Source organism: Fusarium phalaenopsidis (genome assembly GCF_050370095.1).
Source record: "Fusarium phalaenopsidis strain FUZ10S chromosome Unknown contig_32296, whole genome shotgun sequence".
In the NCBI taxonomy this organism is placed as follows: domain Eukaryota; kingdom Fungi; phylum Ascomycota; class Sordariomycetes; order Hypocreales; family Nectriaceae; genus Fusarium; species Fusarium phalaenopsidis.
In genome coordinates, this window is record NW_028145408.1 from 2,683,073 (window position 1) to 2,710,253 (window position 27,181).

The 27,181-nt window shown below is 52.9% G+C and overlaps 12 protein-coding genes across 12 annotated transcripts; 5 read left to right on the forward strand and 7 right to left on the reverse strand.

The window, feature by feature from the left end:
- Positions 1–1,470: 1,470 nt before the first annotated feature.
- On the forward strand, positions 1,471–2,864 carry LRP88_06412 (pyridoxal-dependent decarboxylase; the record flags this gene model as incomplete). The annotated part of the gene is made up of 2 exons (XM_083242951.1): positions 1,471–1,750; positions 1,798–2,864. 2 exons carry the CDS (start codon positions 1,471–1,473, stop codon positions 2,862–2,864), a joined length of 1,347 nt encoding a protein of 448 aa, XP_083101887.1.
- Positions 2,865–3,517: 653 nt separating this feature from the next.
- LRP88_06413 (SNF2 family N-terminal domain-containing protein) lies at positions 3,518–6,506 on the reverse strand (the record flags this gene model as incomplete). The annotated part of the gene is made up of 2 exons (XM_083242952.1): positions 3,518–3,746; positions 3,796–6,506. The coding sequence occupies 2 exons, from the start codon at positions 6,504–6,506 to the stop codon at positions 3,518–3,520; spliced, it is 2,940 nt and encodes a 979-aa protein (XP_083101888.1).
- Positions 6,507–7,081: 575 nt separating this feature from the next.
- Positions 7,082–9,786, forward strand: LRP88_06414 (uncharacterized protein; the record flags this gene model as incomplete). Its single annotated transcript, XM_083242953.1, has 5 exons — positions 7,082–7,101; positions 7,639–7,680; positions 7,742–7,912; positions 7,968–7,992; positions 8,044–9,786. 5 exons carry the CDS (start codon positions 7,082–7,084, stop codon positions 9,784–9,786), a joined length of 2,001 nt encoding a protein of 666 aa, XP_083101889.1.
- A 326-nt stretch (positions 9,787–10,112) lies between these two features.
- Positions 10,113–11,260, reverse strand: LRP88_06415 (Alpha/Beta hydrolase protein; the record flags this gene model as incomplete). Its single annotated transcript, XM_083242954.1, has 3 exons — positions 10,113–10,899; positions 11,048–11,111; positions 11,167–11,260. The coding sequence occupies 3 exons, from the start codon at positions 11,258–11,260 to the stop codon at positions 10,113–10,115; spliced, it is 945 nt and encodes a 314-aa protein (XP_083101890.1).
- Positions 11,261–13,123: 1,863 nt separating this feature from the next.
- LRP88_06416 (bL34 family ribosomal protein) lies at positions 13,124–13,546 on the reverse strand (the record flags this gene model as incomplete). The annotated part of the gene is made up of 2 exons (XM_083242955.1): positions 13,124–13,430; positions 13,482–13,546. 2 exons carry the CDS (start codon positions 13,544–13,546, stop codon positions 13,124–13,126), a joined length of 372 nt encoding a protein of 123 aa, XP_083101891.1.
- A 273-nt stretch (positions 13,547–13,819) lies between these two features.
- Positions 13,820–14,428, reverse strand: LRP88_06417 (grpb/dephospho-CoA kinase; the record flags this gene model as incomplete). The annotated part of the gene is made up of 1 exon (XM_083242956.1): positions 13,820–14,428. One exon carries the CDS (start codon positions 14,426–14,428, stop codon positions 13,820–13,822), a length of 609 nt encoding a protein of 202 aa, XP_083101892.1.
- A 1,016-nt stretch (positions 14,429–15,444) lies between these two features.
- On the forward strand, positions 15,445–18,187 carry LRP88_06418 (P-loop containing nucleoside triphosphate hydrolase protein; the record flags this gene model as incomplete). The annotated part of the gene is made up of 6 exons (XM_083242957.1): positions 15,445–15,870; positions 15,920–16,177; positions 16,242–16,462; positions 16,557–16,650; positions 16,699–17,874; positions 17,927–18,187. 6 exons carry the CDS (start codon positions 15,445–15,447, stop codon positions 18,185–18,187), a joined length of 2,436 nt encoding a protein of 811 aa, XP_083101893.1.
- A 608-nt stretch (positions 18,188–18,795) lies between these two features.
- LRP88_06419 (histidine phosphatase superfamily) lies at positions 18,796–20,279 on the reverse strand (the record flags this gene model as incomplete). The annotated part of the gene is made up of 2 exons (XM_083242958.1): positions 18,796–20,138; positions 20,186–20,279. 2 exons carry the CDS (start codon positions 20,277–20,279, stop codon positions 18,796–18,798), a joined length of 1,437 nt encoding a protein of 478 aa, XP_083101894.1.
- Positions 20,280–20,881: 602 nt separating this feature from the next.
- LRP88_06420 (GNAT domain-containing protein) lies at positions 20,882–21,514 on the reverse strand (the record flags this gene model as incomplete). The annotated part of the gene is made up of 1 exon (XM_083242959.1): positions 20,882–21,514. One exon carries the CDS (start codon positions 21,512–21,514, stop codon positions 20,882–20,884), a length of 633 nt encoding a protein of 210 aa, XP_083101895.1.
- A 338-nt stretch (positions 21,515–21,852) lies between these two features.
- On the reverse strand, positions 21,853–23,634 carry LRP88_06421 (methionine--tRNA ligase MSM1; the record flags this gene model as incomplete). The annotated part of the gene is made up of 2 exons (XM_083242960.1): positions 21,853–22,314; positions 22,366–23,634. The coding sequence occupies 2 exons, from the start codon at positions 23,632–23,634 to the stop codon at positions 21,853–21,855; spliced, it is 1,731 nt and encodes a 576-aa protein (XP_083101896.1).
- Positions 23,635–24,195: 561 nt separating this feature from the next.
- LRP88_06422 (uncharacterized protein) lies at positions 24,196–24,955 on the forward strand (the record flags this gene model as incomplete). Its single annotated transcript, XM_083242961.1, has 3 exons — positions 24,196–24,235; positions 24,288–24,747; positions 24,814–24,955. The coding sequence occupies 3 exons, from the start codon at positions 24,196–24,198 to the stop codon at positions 24,953–24,955; spliced, it is 642 nt and encodes a 213-aa protein (XP_083101897.1).
- A 397-nt stretch (positions 24,956–25,352) lies between these two features.
- LRP88_06423 (bifunctional protein farnesyltransferase/protein geranylgeranyltransferase) lies at positions 25,353–26,988 on the forward strand (the record flags this gene model as incomplete). Its single annotated transcript, XM_083242962.1, has 3 exons — positions 25,353–25,395; positions 25,445–26,038; positions 26,096–26,988. The coding sequence occupies 3 exons, from the start codon at positions 25,353–25,355 to the stop codon at positions 26,986–26,988; spliced, it is 1,530 nt and encodes a 509-aa protein (XP_083101898.1).
- Between the last annotated feature and the right edge of the window lie 193 nt (positions 26,989–27,181).

Consider the following 27,181-nt stretch of genomic DNA (forward strand, 5'->3'; position numbering starts at 1 on the left):
GGAAGCCTGATTATACGAGGCATCGTATGTGTCTATGTCTATCCAGGCTATGCTTCAAGTTGCGGGAATTATCAATTGGGTCGTAGGTACATAGTCTCTAGCTATAAATCTAGGAGCGAAAATGTCGTGACGTCTACCGAGTACATCGACGGGGATCGACAGGGCAGGGTTTCGGTGTCTGTCGGTGAGAAGAGTCATGATTACGACCACACACAGACTGACTGGTACGTACTTGTTCTCGTGGCTGCATTTTTCTCGTGTGCCCTGTTTATTTCTTCTCCCGAATGGATGGACAAATGTGCGTGCGTGCATGCGCCACATCGGAGAAGAGAGGGACCAACGGGATGAGCTGCCGGGGGGAGAAGAAGTGGAATTGGTTCGATTTTCTAGTCTGGTTCGATCACCGCCAGTTGATGAGCATCGGGAGCAAAGAATATAGTGAATAATGAAGATTGTAACTGGAAGTAGTGTATCTACCTGTCAATGAATATCCCTTTGATGAACTCAATTTCTACGAGTATTAGACGCAAGCTCAATTGCGTGTACTGCTTCTGATACTGCTGCGCCACCGAGTTCCTGGCGTTCCCAAACCTTAAAGTGGAGACTTGCCGGGCGGCAGCTCCCTCCTTGTCTCTTGTGTGCCTGCCCCTCCAAACCCAACGTCACAGGTCAGAAATTTCTCCTCCACCTTTTTTTTTCAATCAACCAACCAACCAACCACTCAAACCCGCATAATTTCAGGCCCAGACTTTTGGACTTTGCCTCTGTTTGGAAAACCTGTCGACTTCTTTTTTGGGATAGGACCACCCTTCCTTCTCTCACCTCTTGATCGAGAATAAAAAGCCTCGTCCTCCTTTCAACTTTTTTACTCCTTCTATCTTACTCACTTGCTTGCCTCGTCTGCAAACATCAAAACACCAACCCACCATCACATCAACAACACCTCGCTTACAAGCCCCAACGCGCCCGCAAGAGCTCCCCCTCCAAGCTCTTCCTCCAAAACCCCGTCGACTCGCCTTTGGTCTCTTCAAAGGCACCGATCCCACCACGGCTCCTCCGGCCGTGAGCTTCGTCAGTGACAAAGATTTCAGCCTCCGCAAGCCTTCCCACATCATCAACGTTATCCCTCCTCCTGCTGCTGCCGGAATCGACGCCTAAGCTCCTCGACCTTTTCGTCTTGGACAACCCCCGACCCGAAAGAACTCCCCCGCCGTCCTTGGACGACCACCAGCTGCCGCATAGGAGGATTCCGGAGGTTCTTCCTCTCACTGAGGAAGAGTCGAGGAGGCCTCGCCAGATCACTGAGGGATCAGTCTGCTACCGCTCTCGACCGCCCTAACACCAGCTCAACCCCCCACGGTTAAGCTACACTACTTTCAATCCTCGAGGAACACAAACGTCTCTCGTGCGACCCAACCACTCAACACCCTCTCTTCAATCCCACCCCAGTCGCAGACTACTGTTTGGGATATGGTTATGGCAACGGCTGTCCTCGACACCTACAACCACAATGTCAATCACCCTCATATCGCATTAAAGAGACCCATCTACCAGGAACCTCTTGAGCAACATGGCGTGATTACCCCAAAGCAGCTTATTGGCGAGGCTCTCCACCAGCGTGTGGAGGCCATCGATCATGAGATGTGCGACCCTGGCGATGAAGACACCTTCTTCGTCGCGGACCTCGGCGAGGTCTACCGCCAGCACCTTCGCTGGAAGAAGAACCTGCCCCGTGTTCGCCCCTTCTATGGTGAGTCAAGGTTTTGTCAGGTATACAAACACTTCTAACTTGTGCAGCCGTCAAGTGCAACCCCGACACCCAGATCATCAAGCTCCTCGCCGAGCTCGGCACCGGCTTCGATTGCGCCTCCAAGGCCGAGATCGAGCAGGTCCTTTCCCTGGGACTTAGCCCTGACCGCATCATCTACGCCCAGCCTTGCAAGACCAACTCGTACGTCCGTTACGTCAAGACTGCTGGCGTCAAGCAGATGACCTTTGACAACTCCGATGAGCTCTACAAGATCGCCAAGCTCTACCCCGGAGCCGAGCTCTTCCTCCGCATCATGACCGACGATAGCGAGAGCATGTGCCGTTTCAGTATGAAGTTTGGTGCCGCCATGGAGACCGCTGAGGGCCTGCTGGCCCTTGCCAAGCACCTCGGTCTCAACGTTGTCGGTGTTAGCTTCCACGTCGGCTCCGGAGCCTCTGACCCTCTGGCCTTTTACAAGGCCGTTCGCGACGCCCACACCGTCTTCCAGCAGGCCCGCGAGTTTGGCTTCGACATGCGAACCCTCGATGTTGGAGGTGGCTTCTCTGGCGACACCTTTGAGACCATGGCCGAGGTCCTCCGTGAAGCTCTCGACGAGTTCTTCCCTCCCGGTTGCGGAGTCGACATCATGGCCGAGCCTGGCCGCTACTACGTCGCCACGGCTTTCACCATTGCCTGCAACATCATCGCTCGGCGAACTGTCGAGGACCCCACACTCGACGGCAAGGGATACATGGTCTATGTCAACGACGGCGTCTACGGCAACTTTTCCAACATCGTCTTCGATCACCAGACCCCCGTCGCAAAGATTCTCCGCGCCTCTGGCAAGACCCTCTACGAGACCCCCTCTGCTCACCCAGTTCCCACCGGTGAGGGTGTCGAGTACTCCATCTGGGGCCCGACCTGCGACGGCATCGACCGCGTCACCGAGAGCATCCGCTTCGATCCCATCCTCGACGTCGGCGACTGGCTCTACTTTGAGGACATGGGCGCCTACACCAAGTGCTCTGCCACTCAGTTCAATGGCTTCTCCAACGCCCACGACGTCATCTACGTCTGCAGCGAGCCTGGTGCCAAGGCCCTTCTCGGCCTGTGATCTGTCGTGTGGCAGTAGAACGGAAATCTAGGCGTTTTGATTTGAGTGCAAGCTCGAATTGCTCCCTAGACACATGTTTCATTCTTACTCCCGTTTGTCTCGGGAGGGCATTTTGTCGACGCTTTTTTTGTCCTTCACGCATGTGAAGCAGAGGTACACTGCAGAGTGGTTGCATCCCACGACAGCTAGAACTCAAGAACACTTCAGTTTATCAGATAGCATCTTGATATAATACACGTATCGATTGCCTATCGCCTCATTTTGTCTTGTCCAGCCGTGCAACATCCTTGACGTTGAACCAAGCCGTACCATCTAATAAGGAGCAAGATCCTATCCGTATCGTATCTCACGCAAAAGAGTTCCTCGTCCCTGGGTCGTTCCGTAATCTTTTCACTAAACTCGTACATGTGCCCCCGTAACTCCAAAAACACCCTCATGCCGTGTTGAAGTAGCAAAGGCAAAATCCTCTTGCGCTCAACTCCCCGACTCCATACCCGCTCCAGTGGCTAAAATGCCACTCACATTACAAGATCGTAATCGTCCCGAAGATTCCTAAAGTCCTTAAACTTGATTCGAGTGAAAATCAAAGCCTCATCAACATTTCCTTCCAAGAGAGGCACAGAAATCAAGTCATCCTGCAGTTATCGAATCGCTCAGGAGCCGCGGAACAGGAACTGCATGTCCTGAGGGCTGAGCGAGTCCATCGCCTTGTCGTCAGCATTGACAGTCGAGTGGATCATGCTCGTCTTCTTCTCCTGGATCAGCACCATGCGGCTCTCGACCGAGTCTTCGATGCACAGGCGGGTGATGGTACAAGGTCGAGTCTGTCCGATACGGTGGCATCGGTCGGCAGACTGCCACTCGGCAGCAGGGTTCCACCATCTGCAGATGTCAGTAGGCTATTTAAGCAGCTATCAGGTCGGATACTTACGGATCAACAATAAAGACTCGCGAAGCCTCAGTGAGGTTCAGAGCCACTCCACCAGCCTTGAGAGAGACGAGGAAGCACTCGACATCCACATTGTTCATGAAGTGCTCAATGGATGCCTGGCGCTGAGCAGGCGTCATGCTCCCGTCCAGCATCACCGTGGTGATTCCGGCACGTCGAAGACGCCACTCAATGAGCTGGAGCATCGTGGTGAATTGAGAGAAAATGATGGACTTGTGCGAGGCATTGTCAGAGCGGAGCTTGTGAAGCTCATGGACGAGAAGTTCAATCTTGGACGACGAAGTCCAGTTCTCCATCTTGATTCGGTTGATAATCGAGTTCTTCTTGACGAGAGCCTCGTCCTGTTCGATCTCAGGTTGCTCAAGGTCGATCGATAGCGAGATGTGGCAACGAGGGCAATCAGGCTCAGCAGTAGAGCGGACATAGCTACTGACGCAGGCTCTGCAAAAGTCATGCTTGCACCGACTACGCACCGTGTCTTCAGCTGGCTCATCGCAGATACAGCAGATCAGCACGTTCTGACCTCCTTCGGCATCCTTCTTCAGAATCAGGTCAGGGTGGTCGGCAACCTGTCGCATCTGCATAATGAGACCAAAGATGTTGGCGTAGTTGTTGAGGAGAACACCCTGGGCGACGTAGGTGTCAAACTTGCGTTGACCGTTGGTCATGATGCTGTTGGCAAAGTCATTCTCCTCCTCTCCAAAGAACTGTCGGTCGACATAGATCTCCTTGACAGGGAGCTCCATCGAGTTGGTGTGGTCCTTCTTGAGACGACGGAGCATAATGCGGTCAGTCATCAGGCGAAGCTTGCTGAAGGCTTCTCGACCAGGTCCAATGTTGCCGTACTTTTGAATGGGGTTCAGCAGCTCTTGGTTGAAGACAGATACGTGCTGCATTCCAGCGTGCTTACACTGAGAGCAGCGACTATCCGAATCCATGGACCATTCGAGAGTCGAGCAAGGGCATTGCTTGCAAAGGTAGGATGCAAAGGGACGGATGTTGAGGAATCGAACCAGAGAGAAGAGTTCTCCGATTCGGTTCTGAAGGGGTGTACCAGACAGGCACCAGCGATACGTCGTCTTCAAGGCGAAGCATGCTTTGGCCGTCATTGTAGTTCGCGTCTTGATGCAGTGTGCCTCATCCAAGATGATGCGATGAAAGTTGATCCTGTGAATCACACTGTCCTCCTTGTGTATTTCATGCTTGCGCTTGAACCCCTTCACCTGTTTGCGGTACATGGATTCGAGACTGTTGTACGACATCATGATAACATCGTATGCCTTGAGATCCTTGACAGTCATTTTCTTAGACTTTTGGTTTGTGCCGTGAAAGACAAACGTCTTCAGTGTGCCGTCTGTATACGACTTGATCTCCTGCTGCCATTGCATCAAAGCAACGGGAGGGACGAGGACCAGAGTAGGTTGCTTGGCGGGATAATCCGACATGATCAGGGAGACGGCCTGGATCGTCTTGCCTAGACCCATCTCATCACCAAGCAAACCTCCCTTCCACTCCGTCTTTTCCATTTCCATCATCCAGGCGAGACCTTCAAGTTGGAATGGCTTGAGCTGGCGTGAGATGGTTTGTGGCTGAGGTGCCTTTCCAGCCTTGAGGACAGGCATATTCTCCAGCTCCTGCCACATCGTCTTGATCTCTGGATGGTGGGTTTCCAGACGATCTCGCTCCTTCTTAAGACGTCGGCTACTTCCCGTAGCTCTGTAAGCACGACGCGATCTGGAGATGGATTGAAGTGCCACCGCATTCATGGTATTGATGTCGTTAGGATCCTCGTCAGTATCACTAATACTAAAGCCACTAACAGAATCCGTCGCGTCGAAATCGCTGTCGAGTATGATGGTGGGGTTGGCCGGAGCTGCCTGGGTAGGCTGTGGGGCCGAGGTCGAGGCAGGGGCCGGGGCCGGAGCCAGTCTTCGGGGAGGGACACGGGCTTGACGGCGTCGTGAGAACGGGACGAAATCATCTTCGCTAGAGAGGTCTGCAGCCTCGTCTCTGTCACTAGCATCGTCGAGATCCGCGAAGGACGCATCGCCATCCGATTTCAAGCCCAAAGCATACTCATCGTCTGAGCCGAGGTCAGCAGCTGCTGCAATCTCCGCATCCATGTTGATATCGGATTCGCCTTCGTCAGAGTCAGGAATGACTTTGCTCTTCTTTGATGGACGGCTGCTCTTGGGAGCGGAGTTGGTGGAGCTTCTGCCACGCTTGGCTGGTGCCTTCTGGGGAGCTGATGAGGCAACTAAGCTAACAGGCTCAACGGTTCGTGTGCTCCGACGTGGGAGAGACGAAGTGGTGTACTGGGCCATATCTTCCTGTTGAAGACGACGAGCGAGCTGAGCGTCTCTGGAGTTGTCTGGGAAATCCTCGTCATCGGAGTCTAGGATGATTCGATTGTCCTTGGTGCCTGACTTCATCGAGTAAATGCTCTTTCGCGATGCTCGCTCGCGGTCTTGACCAGAAAGTCGAGAAGGGCCAGGGACAACAACTTGAAGACGGCTCGAGGTGGACTTGAAAGAATCCGTGGCAGTAGGAGTTGGGCCTTTGCTTGTGGCAGGGGTGGAGTAGCCGCTCTCAGAAGTGCCATCTTGAGGCGTTGGGGCTGACGAGGTTGATTCAATCTCGATAAAAGCCTTGCTTGGGCGACCACGTCTCTTCTGAGGAGGGGCGACATCCAAGGCAGAAGATTCGGCAGTCGATGATGCAATCTCGATTACCGGTGCGCTCTTCCTTGGTCGGCCTCTGGGGCGTGGAACCGACGGGGCTTCTGCCTGAAGCTCTGCGCCTTGAACTGGAGTTGAGGCGGATAAGGCAGCCTGATTTCTAGTCGCAGCGCGAGTGATCCGGACTGATGCAGTAGATGCTTCTCGAGAGGCTAAATATTATTAATAACTGCAAAACATACAGATGGATAGAGCAGAAGAGCTTACTGTTTGCCATTTCGGAGGCAGCGGGCGTACCCCGAGTGGATGGACGACCTCGAGGCATCTTGCCGACGAGGTTGATTCAGCTGGTCAAGAAGTCGATGTGCAGGTTGGCGAACCAGCAGGGTTCCTTCTCAGAGTGCCGCCGACCAACGTCAAGGTGACCAGCGAAAACGCTGAGAGAAGGGGAAAGAGGGAGAATCTTGACAAGAGCTGCAGAGAGTGTTTCCCTTCAATGAGCAAAGGAGTTGAAGGTGAGGTGCTGCTGACGGGAGAGAGCTGGTGGTGGTGGATGGATCCCTGTCTGTTCGCACTAATGCTGGTCGGAGATGCAGCAGGGAAGAATGCGGTGCGTAAAGGACAAACGATGACGGGAGTGGGAAATGGGAAGAGAAAGCAAACACCACCCAACAAACGAAATTCACCCGCTCATGCGTGAATGGGAAGATGCCCCTTTTCACTGCAGCCTTGATGGTCAAACGATGGTGCAAAGAAAATAAAGAACGGGAGCTGATCGGAGGAGTTGCCACTGGCCCAGCTCCTTTTTTCTGGGGGCGCACTTTCCAACTGCCAATTCACGGTCTCACAGTGTCGAGAGAATTGATAACGCGAAGTCACGTGCGCGGGGAGCTGCATTTTAATTGCAGCCGGTGCCCCTCCGCTGCCTTGATCCAGGCCATTCATCATCACTCAGGTCACCTGACACCGTGCCAATTCCGCGAAGACGTACTCGCGCCTGTGCAAGAGGAACGCCACTCGTCTAGGCAGCTTTGTCTCCTGCGCCAACTCTAATCAAGGCTCGATTTTCCCATCCCCTTTGACATCGGCCTTTGATATCAACAGCTGGATCTTTGTCACCGGAGACTGACGGTTATTTTCGTCCCAGAGTCGACATTTTCTTTGCCGGACGACCCGTCGCCTTTATCATGTAAGCTCACCCCTGGTCCCTCCGGAATCGAAATATTGCGACGTGCTAATGCCATTCGCAGGGCGCGGCCCAGGCAGACCCAGGCCAACAATCAAAATGGCCAAACTGCTCCAGCTGGTCAGGCTGCGCAGAATGGTCAAGCTGGTCAGAATGGCCAAAATGGACAGATCGGCCAGACTCAACCAACTGCTCAGACTCGGCCTGCCAGAGCGAATCGTGCTGTATACGGGCCGTGAGTCTCTCCAGCGGCACCGTTTACCCAAGTACATCTGCTAACACTTCAACAGCCAATCTGCGCTGACTGATTTCCTTGCCGTGAGTTCGTAGCGATGGCCGTCTACCTGACATGCTAACCCGCCTTAGTCACACAACATTTCTGCAAACCAGATTCGTGCAGATGCTGATGCTCGTCGACGTCAAGCAGCGGCCAGCAACAACCCGCAGAATGGAGATGAGGATGAAGATGGTGAATCTTCATCGGCCCCTCTTTCTGCTAGCACTCGGCGACGTTCAGGTCGGAACGCCACCGCCGAATCTACGAAGCGGAAGAGGGAGGAAGAAAAGAAGATCCAAAAGATCAAGGAAAGCAAAGCCTTCAAGAGACGCAAGAAGAGAGTCGACGCTTCCGATGACGATGAGCTCGCTCGGGCCATCTTTGAGCAGACATCGGCTCCTCTTCCCGGCCAGATGGAAAACTGCGAGATCTGCGAGAAGCGCTTTACCGTCACCCCTTACTCGGTTGCTGGTCCTAACGGCGGCCTCTTGTGTGCCCCTTGTGGCAGAGAGGTGGCCAAGGAACGCCAGGATCAACCTAAGAAGAAGCCGAAGAAGCAGACAGGCGCCAGCGGTGTCGGGAGACGCCGTGCAATCCAAAGCCGAATTCTCGACGGCGATTTCGGCACTAAGAGTTTGGCGACGCTCTGTGTTCAGACCTTGGCCAAGAATGTCGACCTCGCAGACAGTCTTGGAGACCTTCCCGACCACTTGATCGACAAGATTGCGCGAATGTTTTCCAAGAGACGTCTGCTCAAGCCAGAGACTCTCCCTCTCTTTGTTCAGCCCAACACGGAGAGCGTGCACATTTACGATGGCGCAAGGCTCGGTGAGCAAGAGTACATTGGCATCTTTCAGGTCGCCCAGCAGCTGCGACACCTCAAGATTCGATGCGGCATCCAGTTCAAGGACGAGGTTATGGACTACCTCTTGTCTCGCGATATCGCCCTCGAATCTTTTTACCTCCACGGAGCAAACCTCTTGAGCGAAGACAAGTGGCACCAGTTTCTTCGCGCCAAGGGTGAAACGCTGAAAGCCCTGCAAGTCTACTATACCGACAAACATTTTGGTGACGACACCATGGTCGTGCTGAAGGAGAGCTGTCCCAACCTGAAGCGTCTTAAGGTTGAGAACAACCAAAAGTTTACCGATGTTGGTGTCAAGGCCATTGGAGAGATATCCACACTTGAACATGTCGGTCTTCAGTTGCAGAACAAGACACACACGTCGGCATACAACGAACTCGTCTCAAAGATTGGCGCGAACCTTCGTACCCTGTCACTCAAGGTGGTTCCTGGAGTCGATGATGGGTTGCTACGGGCCATCCACCGACACTGCCGATCGCTCACCAAACTTCGCATCACAGACAGTGAGGAGATGACAGACTCCGGCTTCGTTGACCTGTTCACTGAGTGGGCCAACGCGCCTCTACACTACGTGGATTTCCAGAAGTGCCGACAGCTTGATGCGAGCCAGCCACGAGAGAACCCAGACAAGCTTGGGCTGTGCAGCGACGGGTTTAAAGCCCTGATGGCGCATTCTGGACAGAAGCTGCAGTATCTCAACGTGCATGCTTGTCGTCACATCACACGCGAGGCCTTCGAAGAGGTATTCCACCCGGATGCCCATTATCCGGAGCTGAAGGAGCTTGAAATCAGCTTCTGCGAAGAGGTGACGGACTTCATCTTGGGGTCCATTTTCCGTGCGTGTCCTAGCATTCGGGAGGTGAATGTGTTTGGATGCATGAAGGTGAAGAGCGTCAGAGTGCCTCGAGGAGTCATTCTGGTTGGAGTCCCCAACGCGCAGGGTATGATTGTTGAGGGCGAACATTGATGGCATGTACCGACATGAAGGATGTGTTTTGGTGTCGTGGCGTTCCCGGTAGAACGGATGTTATCAGCACATCCGGTTAGCGATTACAGGATGGTCTTGGGCATTTGTTAAATATGATGCCTGTTGTGTTTGTATGATGTATGTATGTATGTATGTATGTATGAAAGATGGGCTTGGTGTTAGACTCGGATGTTGTCATGTAGACGTACTGTTAATCAGGCATATGATGCAGGATTGAGGCGGTCATAAGTATTCATCATTGTATTATTTTGCATCATTCCTCCATGTTTTTATGAGATCATGCAAGGATAAGTTCTTTACAAGGCCTAGATCTTATGGCTATCCACGTACTCCTTGTCCATAGCAACATAGTCGTTGAGCTTCTGCTCCAACTCCTCATCCGTCATGCCCTCCTGGCGCTTGGGAATCTCGTCACGCTTGGCCTTGTCCCCTCTCTTCCACGAGATACCACCCGCTGTGCAGGCATCGGTGTTCTGGAAGTAGCGCAGATGAGCGACGATATCCAGGCCTAGTGTACCGCCGTTGCAGGCGAGATTGGCGGCGCCTTCACAGACCTTGATGTCGTTGACGGTGTAGTCGACCTTGGTGGATGCACCGCCGGCCAACCAGTACTCAGGAGATGTGTGTCTGTAGCCAAAGACGATGGGAGGCAGACGGGGCACGGGATCACGGCCATGAGTAACACGGAACTCGCCGCCGGCCTGGGCCGTGATGAATGCTGAGAGCTCGGCGTTGCCCACACGGGGAGCACCAAAGGTGAAGATGTCAACTGGGGTTCCCTTGGACCTCAGGTCAGCGGCACCCAGAGTTGCGACAGCACCGCCGAGAGAGTGGCCCGTGGAGATGACCTTGTAGGACGGGTTCATCGCGCGGGCCTTGGCAACGGCGTCCCTGGCGCGCTGGGCAATCTCATCCCAGGCGTTGCGGAAGCCCGTATGGACACCGCAGTTGCTGACGTAGGAGCAGCTGGACTGGCCAAAGTCGACGTTGGTGAGCCAGTTGCGGATGTTGCTGCTGCCGCGGATCGAGAGGACAATCTCCTTGCGGACGTTGTCGGTGGAGACGTAGCCTCCGATACCAGTGCCTGTTCCGCTGCTACGTGTCAGTTGAAGGCTTCGTGAGGGGGAGGGGAGCTTACACGAAGGATGCTACGATGATTGCGTTGTTGGCCTCGACGCCTGTGCAGCCGTTGTCGTTGCAGGTTATTTTTTGGCCAGAGGCCGTCTCAGAGTTGCAGTACGCTGCGGCACCGTGTTGGATGTAGAACTTGAAGTTTTCATAGTCAAGCTGAGAGGTGGTGATGGCTGTAAAGTTGGCTTGTTAGGGCGAGGTCTGTCTTGGGGGAGTGTTGGTGGTTACCTCTCTTCTCCAAGGCGTCAGTGTACTCCTGGACGGAGGCTATAGGACTCGCCGCAGTGAGCGTTACGACCGAGAGGAGAGGAAGCAGGCGCATTTTCGCTGACGGGGGATTTGGAGGTGAGGAAGTTGTCTACGGGGCCAGTATACACGGCTGGAGCAAGGAGTTCGGCTCAAGGGGTTGAAGGGAACTGTCTTCAACCGGCGCAGGGCGAGGACGAGAGTAGATGATGACGAGATGCTTCTCAACTCATGCACTTCATGATGAACCGGGACGCCACGGCAACTTATATACTCGTCCACGGGCTGTAGACCATCGTCTTCATACCGCTCATCAACAGCCAGCAACCCACTCAGGAAGCTAGGGCATACTTTTTTCAGCTCTAACCGCCGTCAAGAGGACAACTCGTCGTCTTTCCTCCCCGCATTCTTGGCTCTTCCATCCTGGTAGGCAAGGGTTGAGGGCTTTTTTTTTTCTCTCCTGTGAATGTTTTCCCGTCCGCGGACGGCGGTGGGTGGATAGCTTCTCGATCCGCGGGCACACACCCCTACCGGACGAGCTTCCCAGATGGGTAATGATGATGGCGATGAGCCACGTGAGGCCCCCAGGGGTGGGCAGCCTTGCGGAGAGATCAACCAGGGTGGGAACAAGGGTCGTCACATCTTTGCTGAGGGGAGGAATCAGAACCCAGAGCTTCCTCTTGTCCCCCTGTGGAGTGACGAGTTGAAAGAGTGTTCAAGTCAGGTGAATGAGTGGTTGAAACAGAGTCAAATTGGCCCCTTCACGTCACTGTGACAAGGCAGACCGGGGGGGTTGAATAGCCGCCCAGGGGAGAGTCTTGTAGCCAACCATGTTTCGCACAAGCTCATCTCAACGTGACGCAACTGCCGAGCGGGACAGAGAAAGGCAGACAGAGGCAACGGCACGTACGGAGTACATCCCCTCTTTTTTTCTCGCTTGGCCGTTTCCCCGAAGTAGAATTGTCCGGAGCTATTCGGATTGAGGTGATTTGGCCGGCATGAACTTGCGGACAAGGTTGTATTTTGCGGGGAAGTTGTTGAAGCGTTGTTCTTGTTTCCTTGGTTTTTTTCCTTGGGACTTTTTGTAGAAACTAATCTTTTAGTCGCAAGGCTAACGTGGTATTCAACCGTTGAAACTAGACAGCATTGGATGATTCTCTCTCTCTTGTTCCGTCCGAGATGGTTATACCGATGGCTCTATCAACACCACCTTACGTCCATGAGCCTTTATCTCACCTACCTATTCCATCTCTCAATCGTACCATCTCTAACCCACCATCTTACTTCTCATGCAAGACGGGCCGACGCATCACATAAGCCAAAATACTATTATTGTGCTGAACTCAAGTGTGTATGTGCCTGATGATCTGCGAGAAGAGGAACCTGCATGCGCCACATTTGCCAACGAGCCGAGGGACAAGACGAGTTTTCCTTAGTCTTTTACACATTTGACTGAAGCCTGTGATGACTGCAGTCGTGATGGTGTTGACAAGGTGGCCATTGTCTCTCCGAGACTTCTACTTTGAGAGTCTCCCCCGAAGAATAAACATGCATTCAGCTGGATTAAGTTTGCCCTGCTTATCCCAGTTTCCCCCTCTTTCGTTGTTCGGCCACTCAGAAACTACCCGGTATCGGGCGGAGAAAGCGTCATGTATGTCTTGTACAACCCACGCTCAGACAATTGTGAGCGGGATGCTCGGCCTTTCCGCCTTGCTGAGAGAGTTTTTTCACACCTGATTATGCAGCTCAGGCTTCAGCCCCGAGCTGAAAAGACGGACCATGTGGGACGGTTGCTTTGGTATTTTTTGGTTTATCGTGTTGTTTTGTACAGACATGGCATCACACGAGGGGGAGTTTTCGCTAGTGGACAACTTGTCCCCAGCCTCGCCCTCTCTATTCCCTTTCGTAATCGTACATCACATGTTTCTGCCAAGCTTTCTTATTGAGCAATGTGCTTGCGGCCCTTGAGCTTCCTCCTCCACAGGATCTTGCGTCCCGTCCGGCTCCGCGTCCTGTAGAGGAATCCGTGTCTGCGCTTCTGGACCAGCCGCGTGGCGCCGTTCATAGTGTTTCGGGGACCGCAGCGGATCTGCATGTCGCCCATGGCAGGGTGAGCTGAGATGGCGCTCGAGGGGACCAGGTCTGCCGAGGCGGCGGTCGAGGGGGTGAAGCTCGAGGGGAGGACTGTTCGGCGGACGGTGGAGGGGGTGAGGGAGGGTCGGAGGGGGACGAGGGTCGTGAACGTCCTGGAGAGGTTAGTCGATGGTTCGGTGAACGAGGGAGATGTGAGGGTTTACCTGGGCGATTGAGCGAGGGGAGAAGCCAGGACGGGTCGCGCCAGGCGCGTGACTGAGCGGAACATTGTGTTCATTGCGATTGAGAGCGCGCAGCGAGGACTGCGGCTGGTGATGCAATGGACGGGGCGGAAGTGGTGATGGTTGAGGTTGGAGTTGAATGTTGAAATTTTGGGCCAAGCTCGGAATGATGCCGTTGCCAAGTGGGGCCGTCTACCCTATACTCTGGTTTCAAGTTCCCGAGGTTTCATCTTTCCATGTAGAATCTATGATATCGCCTTGATCTTTTTACTATAATGAATTCCTTTCTTGAATCCCCTTTTTCTAAGATCATTGCTTTATCACTGTGTATACCCCAAATCTTTAAATGCTCGCTGCAAAATCTCACGAATCACGTCCTCCTTACGCTTGTTGTATTGCATGACATCCTCACCCTTCTCAGCACTCACAGCAGCAGCCTCCCTCTTTGTCCTCTCATACAACGCCCGATCCGAGTCATTGCGTCTCAGCCAGCCGGTAAAGATCTTATGTCTTACAACCTCCGGCGAGTCAGGTCCCCAGACGTGCAGGTTTGTAGATATGGGCTCGTATCCGCAGAAGAAGCGGTGCTCGTGCCAATGAGGCTCCCTTACAAGGAACTGGAAGCCTGCTTCCTCGAGAGCGGGCGCGTAGGATGCTTCGTCTGTCACGTCTTTGACAACCAAGTCGATGTCGATGACGGCTTTGGCTGGAAGACCTGGGATACTCGTTGAACCGACATGGTTGATAGAGACAGCTGTGCTGCCGAGAGCGGACTCGATGCGGGCCTTGAGCAGGTCAAAAGTTGCCGGCCATGAAGGGTCAGGCTCGACGATGGCCAGCGGAGGCTTTGATCTGCGGAACGCCACCCGCTGGAGCAGCGAAGGGTCAAATTCGTAATCCTTGAGCAGTTGCTCGACAGAGGGCGCCATGATGTGATTGGTTGCTCACAGGTGAGTTGCCGCCCGGTGTTGGTTGTTGGTTGAAATATACCTTGGCTCAAGACAAGGGAGAGAGACCAAGACAGCGGCCAAGTTTGAGGTACGTTGTCTTATCTCTAGCATCAACAGTTTTTGCGCCAAGCGCTTAAGAGGATTATATGCTGCGTTGTGCTGATGTTAATCTCTAGATATCTTCCTATTGTGTTCGGCAATGACTCACTTGCCGATACAAACAACTGCAGACATCTCACAACACAAGTACAACGTCAGATCGGCACAACTTTAACCCACCAATACAAGAGAATACGATATCAAGGGCAGAGAGTTTTCCCAGCTTCCGTTTTCGTCTGCATCAATTGTCTGATCGACAACAACCCCTGCAGACCTGAAGAACTGCGAGCGCAACCAACACCCTTTCTTCAGCTCCCAATGGGATTTGCTCTCCTGAGTTTCAATTAATGCTGGTCCCCCTGATGCGACCCAAACCTTGACTTTGCCCAGTCTATTTTTGTCTCAACACTTGCTTCGCCTTGCTGGCCGAGTTTTGGGTTGCGTCTCAGCTACATCTGCTACCAACACAGAGTTGCAATTCCTTTTCGAGCAACACTCTGACTGTGTCAATTACTCTAGACGGCTCGACCCGACCCTTGAACTTGTCAAGTGGGAGCACCATGATCGTGATAGCGTCGTTTCAACTTCAGTTGATTCCGCGATTCCGTCCTTTACAGAACCAACAACGGGCGCCTAGTTGCAGGATAAGCTGATGGCAAGATGTATCGCGGGAATAGCCCGCTCCTGGCAACATCTAGCCCAAGTCTTGACTTGGATGTTGTACTGGTGAGATAACCACCATGATGGAAAGACATAAAACGTAGAGCAAATCCAACTTTTGATCAATCCAAAACTACACATCTCAATCTCTTTTGTTACTCATTGTTCTTTTATTCCCTTGTCTTTTTTCTTTTCCCTTTTCTCTTTCTCACTGCTACTTCCTTTCATCTATCATCATGGCTGGCCCAGTTGATATCACCCCTCAAGTCCCCCAAACTCCACCTCAAACGGCAGCCAAGTCTCCCAACAACCTTGATCCCAAAGACAATGAACATCTTCTGGGCAAGTCACCCGCCGACTCTGGCGTGTGGGACATGTCTGGGAACTCTGTGAGATCTTCAAGTCCGTCTCTCAGTGGAAGAGTTGACGTCGAAGTTGACTCGGATGAAGAGGGTGGCTTCTGGCAAAGCGCCCAGACTCTTGCATCCCAGAAAAGCTTTCCCAAGAAGACTGTGGTTGAGGAGACTCCGGTCAAGGCTGGGAAGGCTGTTGATGCTGAGATCATGCCCAAGGACCCGTTCGACAATCCGCACAACAGGATCCTGTTTGACGCCATTGACAAGCTTCAGTCTTTTGGCTCGAGGGGCCTTAGAACCCCCCAGGTATGTCCGAGTCTTTTCATTTGATGAGAACTCTACTAACAGAATACAGCTAGTCATTGTCGGCGGTCAATCGTCAGGCAAATCGTCACTCTTGCAAAGCTTGACTGGCATCCCCTTCCCAGTTAACAGTGGCTGCTGCACCCGCTGGCCGACTCGCATCGTTTCTAGACGTACAGGGCCGGGCAGCAAAGACTCGTTCCGTATCAGCATTGAACCACCTGATGTGAACGTTCCAGGCATGGAACCGGCCTCCGAGGATATCAGCAGCTACTCACACCAAGGCAATACCTTGACCAAGGACGAGTTTGTCAAGACTATCGATGAAGTATGTCGATATCCCAAACTTGACGAAAGTTATCTAACAGCAGCAGGTCTCTGATCGCATGGGAATCTCTCCCGGAACGGGTCGAGGTGCCAAGAACTTTGCTTCTGAGGTTTTCAAGATTGAACTGTCTGGGCCAAACCGCTCCTATTTCAGCATTCTCGACCTTCCTGGAACCTTCAAGAACTCTGTCAAGGTCAACGAACAGGATCCGTTCCAGGTGGAAGCCATGATTGTCGAGTACATGAAGAATCCTGACAACATTGTCATGTAGGTTGACTCACCCCTTGAACTTTGACAAGACTGACAAAGATAGTTGTGTTTTGGATGCCCCAACAGACTTTTACCGTCAGGATGCATTTAGTTTGGCTTCTGAATACGTCTCTGACCAAGAGCGTCTTGTGGGAGTTTTTACCAAGTGCGACATGATTCAGGATGAACCTGACGCGGCGGAAGACGTATGTTTCTCTGAGCAGGTTGCATGACTTTTCTAAAATGGCACTTAGATCGTTAATATTGCCACCAATGACTCTCTGAGTGACTCTGGTCACCTCCGCAAAGGCTGGTTTCTTGTTCGAAACCGTGCTGGCAAGGACGGAGATTCTTTTGATCTGAAGGCAGCTGAGGAGAGTCTCTTCAGTACAGCTCCTTGGAGTAGGGTCCCTCAGAACCGCCTGGGATCTACCGCTTTGAAGACGTATCTTGGACGTGTTCTCAGCTCCAAGATACGCAACTGCTTCCCGGAGTTGTGTGCCGAAATCGAGTCAACGCTGAATCAGAAGGTTGCAGAAAAGCAGAGCTTGGGCGAGCCTCGGGACACTCACGCCGCCAAGCAACAGTACGCCATGAACACTGTCAGCAAGTTCAAGGAGATGGCTGATTTGGCACTGAGTCGCCCTGAAGAGCTGCCTGAAGATATCACACCACTGCTCTGGGAAGTTAGAGAGCTTGAACAAAACTTTGACGACTTTATGAGAGCTAAGGGAGGCAAGTGGGACTTTGCAGATGCTGACGTTGATCCTTATGGCAAGATAGCTGAGGCTCTAGGCCAAGAGCCGAAGCTATCGTCGGCCTCGCGGGTGGTTCCCAAGCTGCCTGCTAGCCTGGAAAAGAAGTTCCCCAACTGCTCTTTCGTCCAGGACTCGGGGAATCTCATGAAAGCGATTGAGGTGCAACTCACCCAATACCAGGCTGCTCAACTGCCGGGAATCATCAACCCAGTCGTGTATCCCAAGATGTATCAGATGCAGGTGGAGAAGTGGGAGAAGATCACACACCGGTACCTGCTTCTCGTGCGCGAGGCAATTCAACGCTGCTACATGTCCATCCTAGACTTTATCTGCCCTTCTCATGGCGAGTCAAACACGCTTCGGAAGGAACTGGAGAATGTCCTGGAGAGGATCTTAACCGAGTCCTACGGGGCGGCCGAGGCCCATCGCGAGGAGGCGTGCGGAAACGAGACTAATTGCAACCAACTCCAAACGACGGCGCCCCGATTCGGTGAGCAGGTTCTTGGGTGGCGGCAGTGGAGGTTCTTTCAGGGGATGCGGGCTGCCCAGGCAACCGATCTAGACGAGTCTGAGAGGCTTGTAGCGTTTGCGAACTACTTTCAACTTGCGCACCCGAGCCTCCAGAAGAACATGGTCAACGATGTCCACGACGTCTTGAAGGTGTACTACGAGGTATGGTTATTGTATCGTTGACCAGGCATTTTTCTAACCTTATTCTTTTCAGATCGCCTTGGATGCATTTATTCGAAACAGGACTCAGTCAGTTTTCAGAGGCTTTGTTGACCATAAGAATGGTCCGATAAAGGCGCTCAACACCGAATGGGTCCTCAGACTGAGCCAGGAGGAGCTGGATGCTCTGTGCAGGGAGGACGAGAGGATTATCGAGAGGCGGAGTGTGCTTGGGAGTGAGATAGAGAGGCTGCGGGGGGCTTTGGCTATTGTTGACAAGGCGAAGCAGCAGACGGCTGGTCTGGAGAAGTATTAAGGAGTTTTGGGGGACTGGGGTATACGAGGACTTGCTATGGATGTATGATTGTGTATTTCGAATATGATGTTGTATGATTATGTTGGTGGTCTGGAGGTACTACTTAACACAGTCTCTACCGAACTATGTTTCGCTCCATGTTGTACAGTTGTTGATTGGCGGGCCTAGTTGTACTTGATATTTTGATTGCTTTTTCTCTATCTTCTCTCTCAAACTGGGTTTTAACTGCTTGTGGATGCTCAGGTTTAAGGTTGATAGTGGTGCCAGTGTAGGTACCCAGCAACACAACAAGATGAGATGGGTCCAACCACACGACACTCACAGACAGAAGGACATGAATGAACCTTTAGACCATGTTTTGATTGCTTTAGACAATCATTTGTGTACCTATTGAAGAGGTTTGGTTAAATAGATGAGTTGTCCGTCTTCATACTTGAGCAATTGAGATCTTATACCAGTCCTGCAAAAGGAGGAGACATTGGCCACTTTCGGTTGAAGATTTATTCAGGAATGGTTATACAATTACAGCTGATATAGATAAACGACGCTTGTTCCTTCTTATACAATCTTGCCGTTCCTCATGATTCATTACACACAATTTACATAGCTTAAACCTTGGCGGCATTCTCATCAGTGCTTCCGCTCCTGACACTGCTCTTCTCATGAGGAGCAGTACCCTTCTTTCGCCTCATGAGCATGAAAGCGATGGCTCCGACAATAGCAACAACACCGAGGGTAACCATGGCGCCAATGACACCAGCAACAGCGTTGGACATTCCGCCCTTGCCTCCGTCCTTTTCGTCCTCGGTCTCGGCGGTGTCGTCATCGTCGGTTTCGTAGGCTGCGCAGAAATCTTCCTTGGCTCCACACTTGGTGCACCAATCTCCCACGTCAGTGATGGCGCGCTCTTCCATCTCACTGACAAACTTTGGCCAGGGGAGAGAGTCATCGTTTGTACCGAAGAGGGGGAATGTCTCGAGCTCGCCATAGGTGCTGTTTCGGAAGAGCCAACGCACGCGGAGGTCCTTCTCAGGGTCCGATGGGAAAGAGGATGCGTCGGATTCGGTAAAGAGCTCAAAGGCCATGGTGGAGGCGTAGTCAGGAAGGCCATGGAATGCAGGGTCTTCGTCGAGGAGACCTGCGAGACCGAAGAAGGCGAGGAAGGTATCGTAGCTACCGGCAAACAGGGAGAACTTGAGCTTTCCTTCAGAAGTGACGGTCTCGTTGAGTTGAGCGAGAACGGCGCCGGAGAGGGTCTCGGCGCCGATGGCTCGGGCCTTGTCGGAGGCGTTCCAGTTCTGGCCGAGCTCCGCAGAGTCGGCGAGGGTTCGGAGCTGGAAGAGGTCTTCTTCTGAGACGTTGCGAGCAGGGGAAGTAGCATTGTGAATGCGTGCAACGTTGACGAGATCAAAGATGTTGTAGGCATTCTTGTACGTCATGTTCTCAGGCTTGAGGTTATACACGCCGTCCGAGAGAACGTCGTAGAAACCTTCGTAAAACTCCTTGGTGTCCTCTGAACGCTGGGCAAACACCTCGCTGTCCATGAAGGCCTTGGAGGCCTTCACATACTTGGGGCATGCGTCATCACCCTTGATCCAAATGGTATCGGGCGAATTGTCGCTGATGGAGTGCAGCCGAACATACTGATACCCATCAAGAGGCGCCTGACTCTGAGATCCATTGTTGAGCGTCTGCGAAGCGATCTCGGGATCCAGATCAGCCAGAGGAGGGTAGAGGCCTTGCAAAAAGGCAGTGGCCGTGTTCATGAGGATGCCCTGATCGGGAGCGCTGGCAAAGACCTGCGCGGGCTTGTATTCATCCTCTGAGATGCCGAGGATCTGGTAAGTCGATTCGGATGAGAGGTAGCGGCTTCGATAGTCGCTGCCTACTTGGAAGTTTTGCTCTGCGCCGAGGGGGGTGAGGGCTTGAGCGCCATACCACTTGGTGGTACCTATGTGTGTTAGTGTTTTGTGTAAGAGAGGTGGAGGGGAAACATACGATCTCCATGACGGCTAAAGACGACGACGCCGTGGATAGTCTCGGCAGCAGCAGTGCCAAAGAGAAATCCGAGAGGAAGAGCCTTGGAATACATGATGAGGATGAAAAAAAAAAGGGTATCACAGGCTTTGGAGCATCGGTCACAGAGAGAAACACCAGCCGATGGACCGACGGATGGGAAGACGAGCTAGGCATTTATGCTTGGATACAACCTTATACCCTAGCTCCAACCCAAAAACCACTGACTAATGATTATCTTTTGTAAATCACTCACGCCCTTCTCGATCAGCAGTGGCCAATGCCCAGGATGGAGAGGGTGCGGAGAGAGTCTGACCGGTTGGTGTGATATCCATCACATCGCATGGTTCGGGAAGCTCCATACAAAAGATCCTGGCGCAAAAGCTTCCCAACCCCGCCTTCAAAAAACGCCGTGTTACGTCCGCATAGACGAATGATATGAGAATGCCAAGGACCGGGTTCTGCGGAGATGGTGCCGGTCTCGAAAAAGCTTCCAGATTGAGAATCTTTTACGCCCATGATGGATGGAGTCGAGGTCGAGGTCTTGCAAGAGTGGGGGGTTTTGGGGATGGAGCCGAGGATGGTTGAGATAAGGATGGAATTGATGATAACAAGAGACTCACCTCGGAGATGCTCATCTCCGGTCAAGACCTGTATCTATCTAGACAAGAACCCAGTCTATTCCGCGATGCCCTCATACCCCAGCTCCTCATACTCCTTCTCCTCTTCAACTCCATCATCCCACCCCTTCACCATGACCACCTCGCCAAAGTAATTAACCCCGCCCCTCTGCTCAAACCCCATCTTGTCAAACAGCGCCCTGCTCCCCGCGTTGCTCTCCTTGATCTTGACCATCAGACCCTTGAGCTCGCCTCCTCCATACTCGGCCAGCATTTCTCGCATGTGTCTGCGGAGGTACGTGAGGAGGGCTTGCACTGCGGCCCGGCCCATGCCCCGACCGCGGTGTGACGGGGAGGCTATCATCACGTCTACTTCGCCTGTGAGCCAGTTTTGCGCTTGGGCGAGGGCTTCTTCTTCTGAGGCTTCGTAGGTGTGTAGGAAAAAGTTGATGTCGCCTCGCATGAGTTCATCTGCATCCGCCGTGCCAGCTTTAACCACAGACGTAGACTCTTCAAGTGGCGCGCACACGATAAAGGTGAGCTTGTCTGAAGAAGTGCGCCACGACTGCTGGTTCTCGTACTCTTCCTCCAACGTCATGGGCTCCGAGGCTGTGGCCTCTTGAATGTCCTGGCCAAAGTCAGCCCTGTAAAATCTTTTGAGTCCAGGAGGCTCACAGGGTCTTGCATCCATGCGTGGTATTGCCTCACGTGGTGTGACTCGTACGGGACCAGCAGGACCCCTGGAGTCGAGATGGCTGCGAGGAATTAGTCATGACTCAAATAATAGAGGGCATTGACTTTCCTATGTTTTTGTTTATTCTCATTTTGATGATGGATGTGAGTCGTGAGTTGTAGGTTCACCGTGAGCTGTTAAAACTCAATTGGAGAAAAATTCATGGATGGGGCAACACCACATAGTGAGAACCACCGAGTGAGGAATTGGGTATGCTATTTTACAGTGTCGTAGACTACATGTTTTACACATCTATCTTCTCATACACATCTGCGCTACATAATTTTCATTACTCGTCAGTTGCCTGGGGTCTGTCGAGCTTCTTCGGCCAGAGACGCAGCCACCCGGCTCAGGCGGTTCTTGGTCTTGCCCGCCTTTGTCGGCGCAGCCTGTCCCATCACAGCCTCATAGTCTGGCAGCTCGATACCCGATACTGGAGGGAACAGAGACGCCCATGCATTAGGCTTGGGGTCAATCTTCTTGTCGCTGTCTCCGAGCTTTTGGGGCTGAAGAGGTGCGACACCATACTCGAGGTCAGCACCCTTTGCCGCGAATTCGACAGTACGTCTCTCTGGTTTGACGCCGAGGCCGTCAAGTAGCTCGCCTGCCTTGGTCGGCATGACGGGCTGGAGCATGATACCTGCGATGCGTAGGGCCTCGGCACATCGGTAGATGACCCAGTTGAGATGAACTCGAGCATCTGGACTTGTATCCTTGACCATCTGCCAAGGGGCAGTATCAGAGATGAAGCGGTTGGTCTGTCAAATGTTAGCAGCTAGCAATGACAATTCAGTTTTAGGAACACTCACATCTCGAAGAAGCTCAAATACCTCCCGGAGAGCGCCACTCAAGTTAATGTCATCCATCTCGTTGCGAATCTTTTCAGGCGCAGTCTCCAAAGTCGACTCGAGACTCAATAAATCAGGACCCTCCGCAACCAACCCAGCGATGTCATTAAACTTGCCCTCTCGAGCAAATTCAGTAGCTTCAAGAGTCGACCATCTACCAGTCTTGTTCCGAGAGATACGGTTAAACAGGTTGCCAATGTTGGCCTGGAGCTCCTTCTCGTATGCGACAATGATGAAATCGTTTGCGTAGCTCATGTCGCCCTTGAAGCTACCGTTGCGCATGAGAAAGTACCGCAGGGGATCCAAGTTCCATCGCTGAACTGCAAAGAAGGGGTTGACGACGTTGCCGAGTGACTTGGACATTTTGCGGTTCGACATGGTCCAGTGGTTATGGCAGACAATCTTCTTGGGCAGGGGGAGGCCTACAGCCATGAGAAGCGCGGGCCAGTAGATGGCGTGGAAGCGGATAATGTCTTTGCCTACGACTTGGACGTCTGCTGGCCAGATGCCCTTGTCGGCGCTGTCAACCTGCCACTTGGAGCCGAAGCCGGCTGTGGTGATGTAGTTGATGAGGGCATCGACCCAGACGTAGATGGTGTTTGAGGGGTCCTCAGGGTCCTTGATTCCCCAGCTCAGCCTTGACGCTGGACGGGTGATGGAGAGGTCCTCGAGGTGGTGCTCAACCCAGTTCCTCACTTCGTTCATCCGATGGGTTGGCTGGATCCAGTCGGGGTTCTCGTCATAGAACTTGAGCAGCTTCTCCTTGTACTTGGATAGAGGGAAGAACCAGGTGTCTTCCGTGACCCATTCAACCTCGTTGCCCGTCTCGATGCTGGCCATGATCTTGCGTCCCGTCTGCGGCACCACACTTGGCTGGACCAGATCTTCAGGATAAAAGCACTCATCACTGACACAGTACCAACCCTCATGCTGCCCCTTGTACAAACCCAGGCCTTCAGGAGCACGAGTCTTGAGAAGCAGCCAGAACTGCTCCACCACACGCTTGTGGTCCTCATCCGTGGTCCGGATAAAGAAGTCGTGAGAGATGTTAGCGACTTCTGCGAGGTCCTTGAACTTGCTGGCGTTGTTGTCGCAGAACTCCTTTGGCGGCATCCCCTCTTTTGCGGCTGCTTGTTGAATCTTCATGCCGTGCTCGTCGGTGCCAGTACAGAGGAGGGCTTCCTTGCCGTTGATCTGCTGCCATCGCTTGAGGACATCAGCCAGGACCATGGTATAGAGATGGCCGATGTGCGGTGCTAGATACACCATGAGCAAGTCTCTTAATCACTGTCGGCTCTGACATACCAGCATTGACGTAAAAGATGGGCGTTGTAATATAATACGGCTTCTCTTTCGATTTGTCCGCCGACGAACTATCCGAGCTCCATCGATGTTGAGACTGATACACCCGACATCCTGGGCAGACCCAGCTAGACTGACGAGGAAACCTCGATTGGACCTGGCGCAGGCCGCGCAAAGATTGAAGTCGAAATGCCCTCATGACTCCTCTTAAGCCGTCAATTGAAACGCTCCCCTCTGACAAAGTGGGATGAATGGCTGCATCGCGTCACCTGGAGCTCCAAAAATTGGCCGATAAGCGGCGGGAAGCACGGTGTGAATTGTGCAAGCCGATAACTGTGCCTCTCCAGGTTCCATCGCAGGCAGAAGAGCTTCTCAACCTCCCGTTTTGTGTTTTGCGCCAAACTCTCAAACTCGAGCAGCAACAGCAATAATCTCCTCTCGTCGATCAAAGAGCCTTTTAGTATTGTCGCTTTACACACAGACTTCATCATGGCTCTCCCAGACGAGGATACTCAGGTGCGAGTCGCCAGCGAAGGTAGGCATCACCTCTCTTTCTCACCAACCAAAGCTAACATCTCCAGCCGCCGAGATCTTCGTCACCCACTACTACCAGGCCGTAAACAAGCAGAGCGCGCTTCTCCCCTTCTACATCAACTCTTCCTCTCGATACCCCATCCCCGCCGATATTTCCATCAACGGCGCTGTCCTGTCGGCCCCAACCGACTACTCCAAACTCCTCGAAGCTCAAGGTCAGGGCGCTGTCTACGAGCTAGAGTCCTTCGATGCGCACGTCGTTAACCCATCCTTCGGTATGGGCGCCCCCGAGAACGTCTACGAAGGCGCCAAGGTGGAGAAGAACGGAGGTCGCATGAGCATCCTGGTCAACGTCATGGGCAAGGTGCAGTACGGCAAGGGCAGGGAGGCGCCCCAAAAGATGTTTCACGAGACGTTTGTCCTGGTGCCCAACTGGGAGGCCATGGTCAAGAACCCGCCCAAGGGCGTCAAGAGGTGGTTGATCATGTCGCAGAACTTTCGCGCCTTGTAGGGATGGCCGCGGGACGTGGGACAGACATCGACGACAGAGACGGTGCTTGCCGCTGCTGCTAGGATCTTTTCGACTACCGGTGCTGCGGGTGCCATGAGCAAGACACAGGCTGCGAGCCAGCAGGCTATCAAGACGAAAGGCGTCTTGAACGAGGATTCGACCAAGGCCAATGTGTCGAGGAAGCCCAGAGTCAAGGGGGCTTAAGCTGGAGAAGAAACCGGAACAGCAATGCCATTATAAGATACCCGAGTCGAAATGGAGGAGGCAGCTTCATTGAGGTTATGCATTTGGAGAAGCGCCCAGTTTACGACATGATGAGAGGCATCAGATGCTTCAGCTAGATAGACAGCCACCAACACAACTTTGACTACCCCTTGCTTCTCGTGTAAACCTACATATGAACCGTGCCTCCCTAACCAAGATGCTCTCTTGATATTGTTCTCCAAATATGGTGTTGTAGAACAATAGCTTCACCTTTTGGCGGGGTAACAAACATCCTGGGCCTTGTCCATCTCCAGCCCAAAAAAATAGCCTGGGCATGTGCCAACCCCACCATCAAACCATCCCCGAACCCGACTCTCCAACTCGTCCAACCTGAACCATGCCACCCAAGACAAAAGGCAGCTCCAAGCCCGAGCCCAAAGGTTTGCTTTCCCTACATGTTGGCAAATATCCAACGCTGACATATAGTAGCCACCCCAGAACCCCCTCCAGATACCGTCTCTCAACGCTCCGAGCAACGCTTCTTCCAGACAAACCCCATCGAGAAGCGCCGTCAGCAAGTCGGCCTCGCCTCTCTCTCTCCCGCAGAGAAAAAGACCTTTACTCACGCCAACCTCATCCTCCCCGTTGCGAACCGCCGCGTGCCCCTGTCGAACCGCTCCGAGCGCGAGTTCTGGAAGTTTGTCACAAAGGAGGGCCTGCCTATCCGCCGCCTTCCGCGCGACTACGCCTGGGGAAAGGATCGTTCCGGGAGGGATATCGGGACTTACTCGCCTGACGAGCTTGAGCAGAGGGGGCTTAAGCACGCAAAGCTTACGAGCTTGCAGATTCAGCACCGGCAGTTTCTGAAGAAGAGGGAGATTGCTGGTGGAGAGGTTTCTGAGGAAGAGGTTACTAAGGAAAAGACGAGGAGAAAGGCGATGGCTGCTCTCAAGAGGGATCTCTACGGGGAGATTACTGGTGCTCTGGCCCAGGATCCAGAGTGGGATGATGTTATTCCCATTCCCCAGAACGAGCCTGAGGATGCCCTCGCTCAGATCGCCTACCCGGATGACTACGCCGAGGGTACGTCTCAAGCGCACAGCTAGGCGTAACTACAAAAGCTGACTGAAAGCTTCTTAGCCGTCTCGTACCTCCGTGCCGTTATGGCTGCCGACGAGTGTTCGCCTCGCACTCTCCGTCTCACTGAGCACGTCATCTCGATGAACCCGGCGCACTACACCGTCTGGCTCTTCCGCTTCAAGATTATCTCTGTTCTCAAGCTCAGCATCCCCGATGAGATCAAGTGGCTTAACGAGGTGGCTCTCTCAAACCTCAAGAACTACCAGATCTGGAACCATCGCCAGTTGCTCATGGACTACTACTACCCCCTCATCGAAGAGGACGACGCAACTGTTCGCAAGCTTGCTCGCTCCGAGACGCAATTCATCACTACTATGCTAGCTGAAGACGCCAAGAACTATCACGTTTGGTCGTATAGACAGTATCTCGTGGGTAAGCTGTCAATGTGGACCATGAGCGAGCTCCTCTCGACGCAGAACCACATCGAAGAGGACGTGCGCAACAACTCTGCCTGGTCGCACCGCTTCTACATCGTCTTTTCAGACCCTACAGCTTCAACAGCCGGCTCTGGGCCTACTGAGGCAGACCCGCGTGTTCCGGCAGAGACCATCGATAGAGAGATCAAATATGCCAAGGAAAAGATTAGTCTCGCGCCGCAGAACCAATCACCCTGGAACTACCTCTTTGGCGTCCTTTCCAAGGGTGCTCGGCCTTTGACGTCTGTCAAGGAGTTTGCAGAGGGCTTTGTTAGTGGGCTTGGTGAGGACGCTGAAGAGGTGCGCAGCTCTCATGCGTTGGATTTCCTGGCTAAGCTGTATGATGAGGAGGGCGACAAGGACAAGGCCGAGTTATGCTTGCGACGGTTGGGTGAGAAGTGGGATCCTGTGCGGGAGGGATACTGGAAGTACCGAGTGACGCTGCTAAAGAGCGGAGGTGAGAAGGCTCAGGAGTAGTTTAGTCGTGTTTTGTATAGTTATGATGTTATGAAGTGTCGATGAAGCATGGAAGAGCAGCTTGGTCTCACAAGGACGTCTAGTAAAGAGGTCCACCAAGCAGTATGCAGCAGGCATGAAATAGAAGAGCATTTCGCATTACTGAATTATAACGTATATATGAACCTCTCAGTGGCAACCTATAACTCCCAAG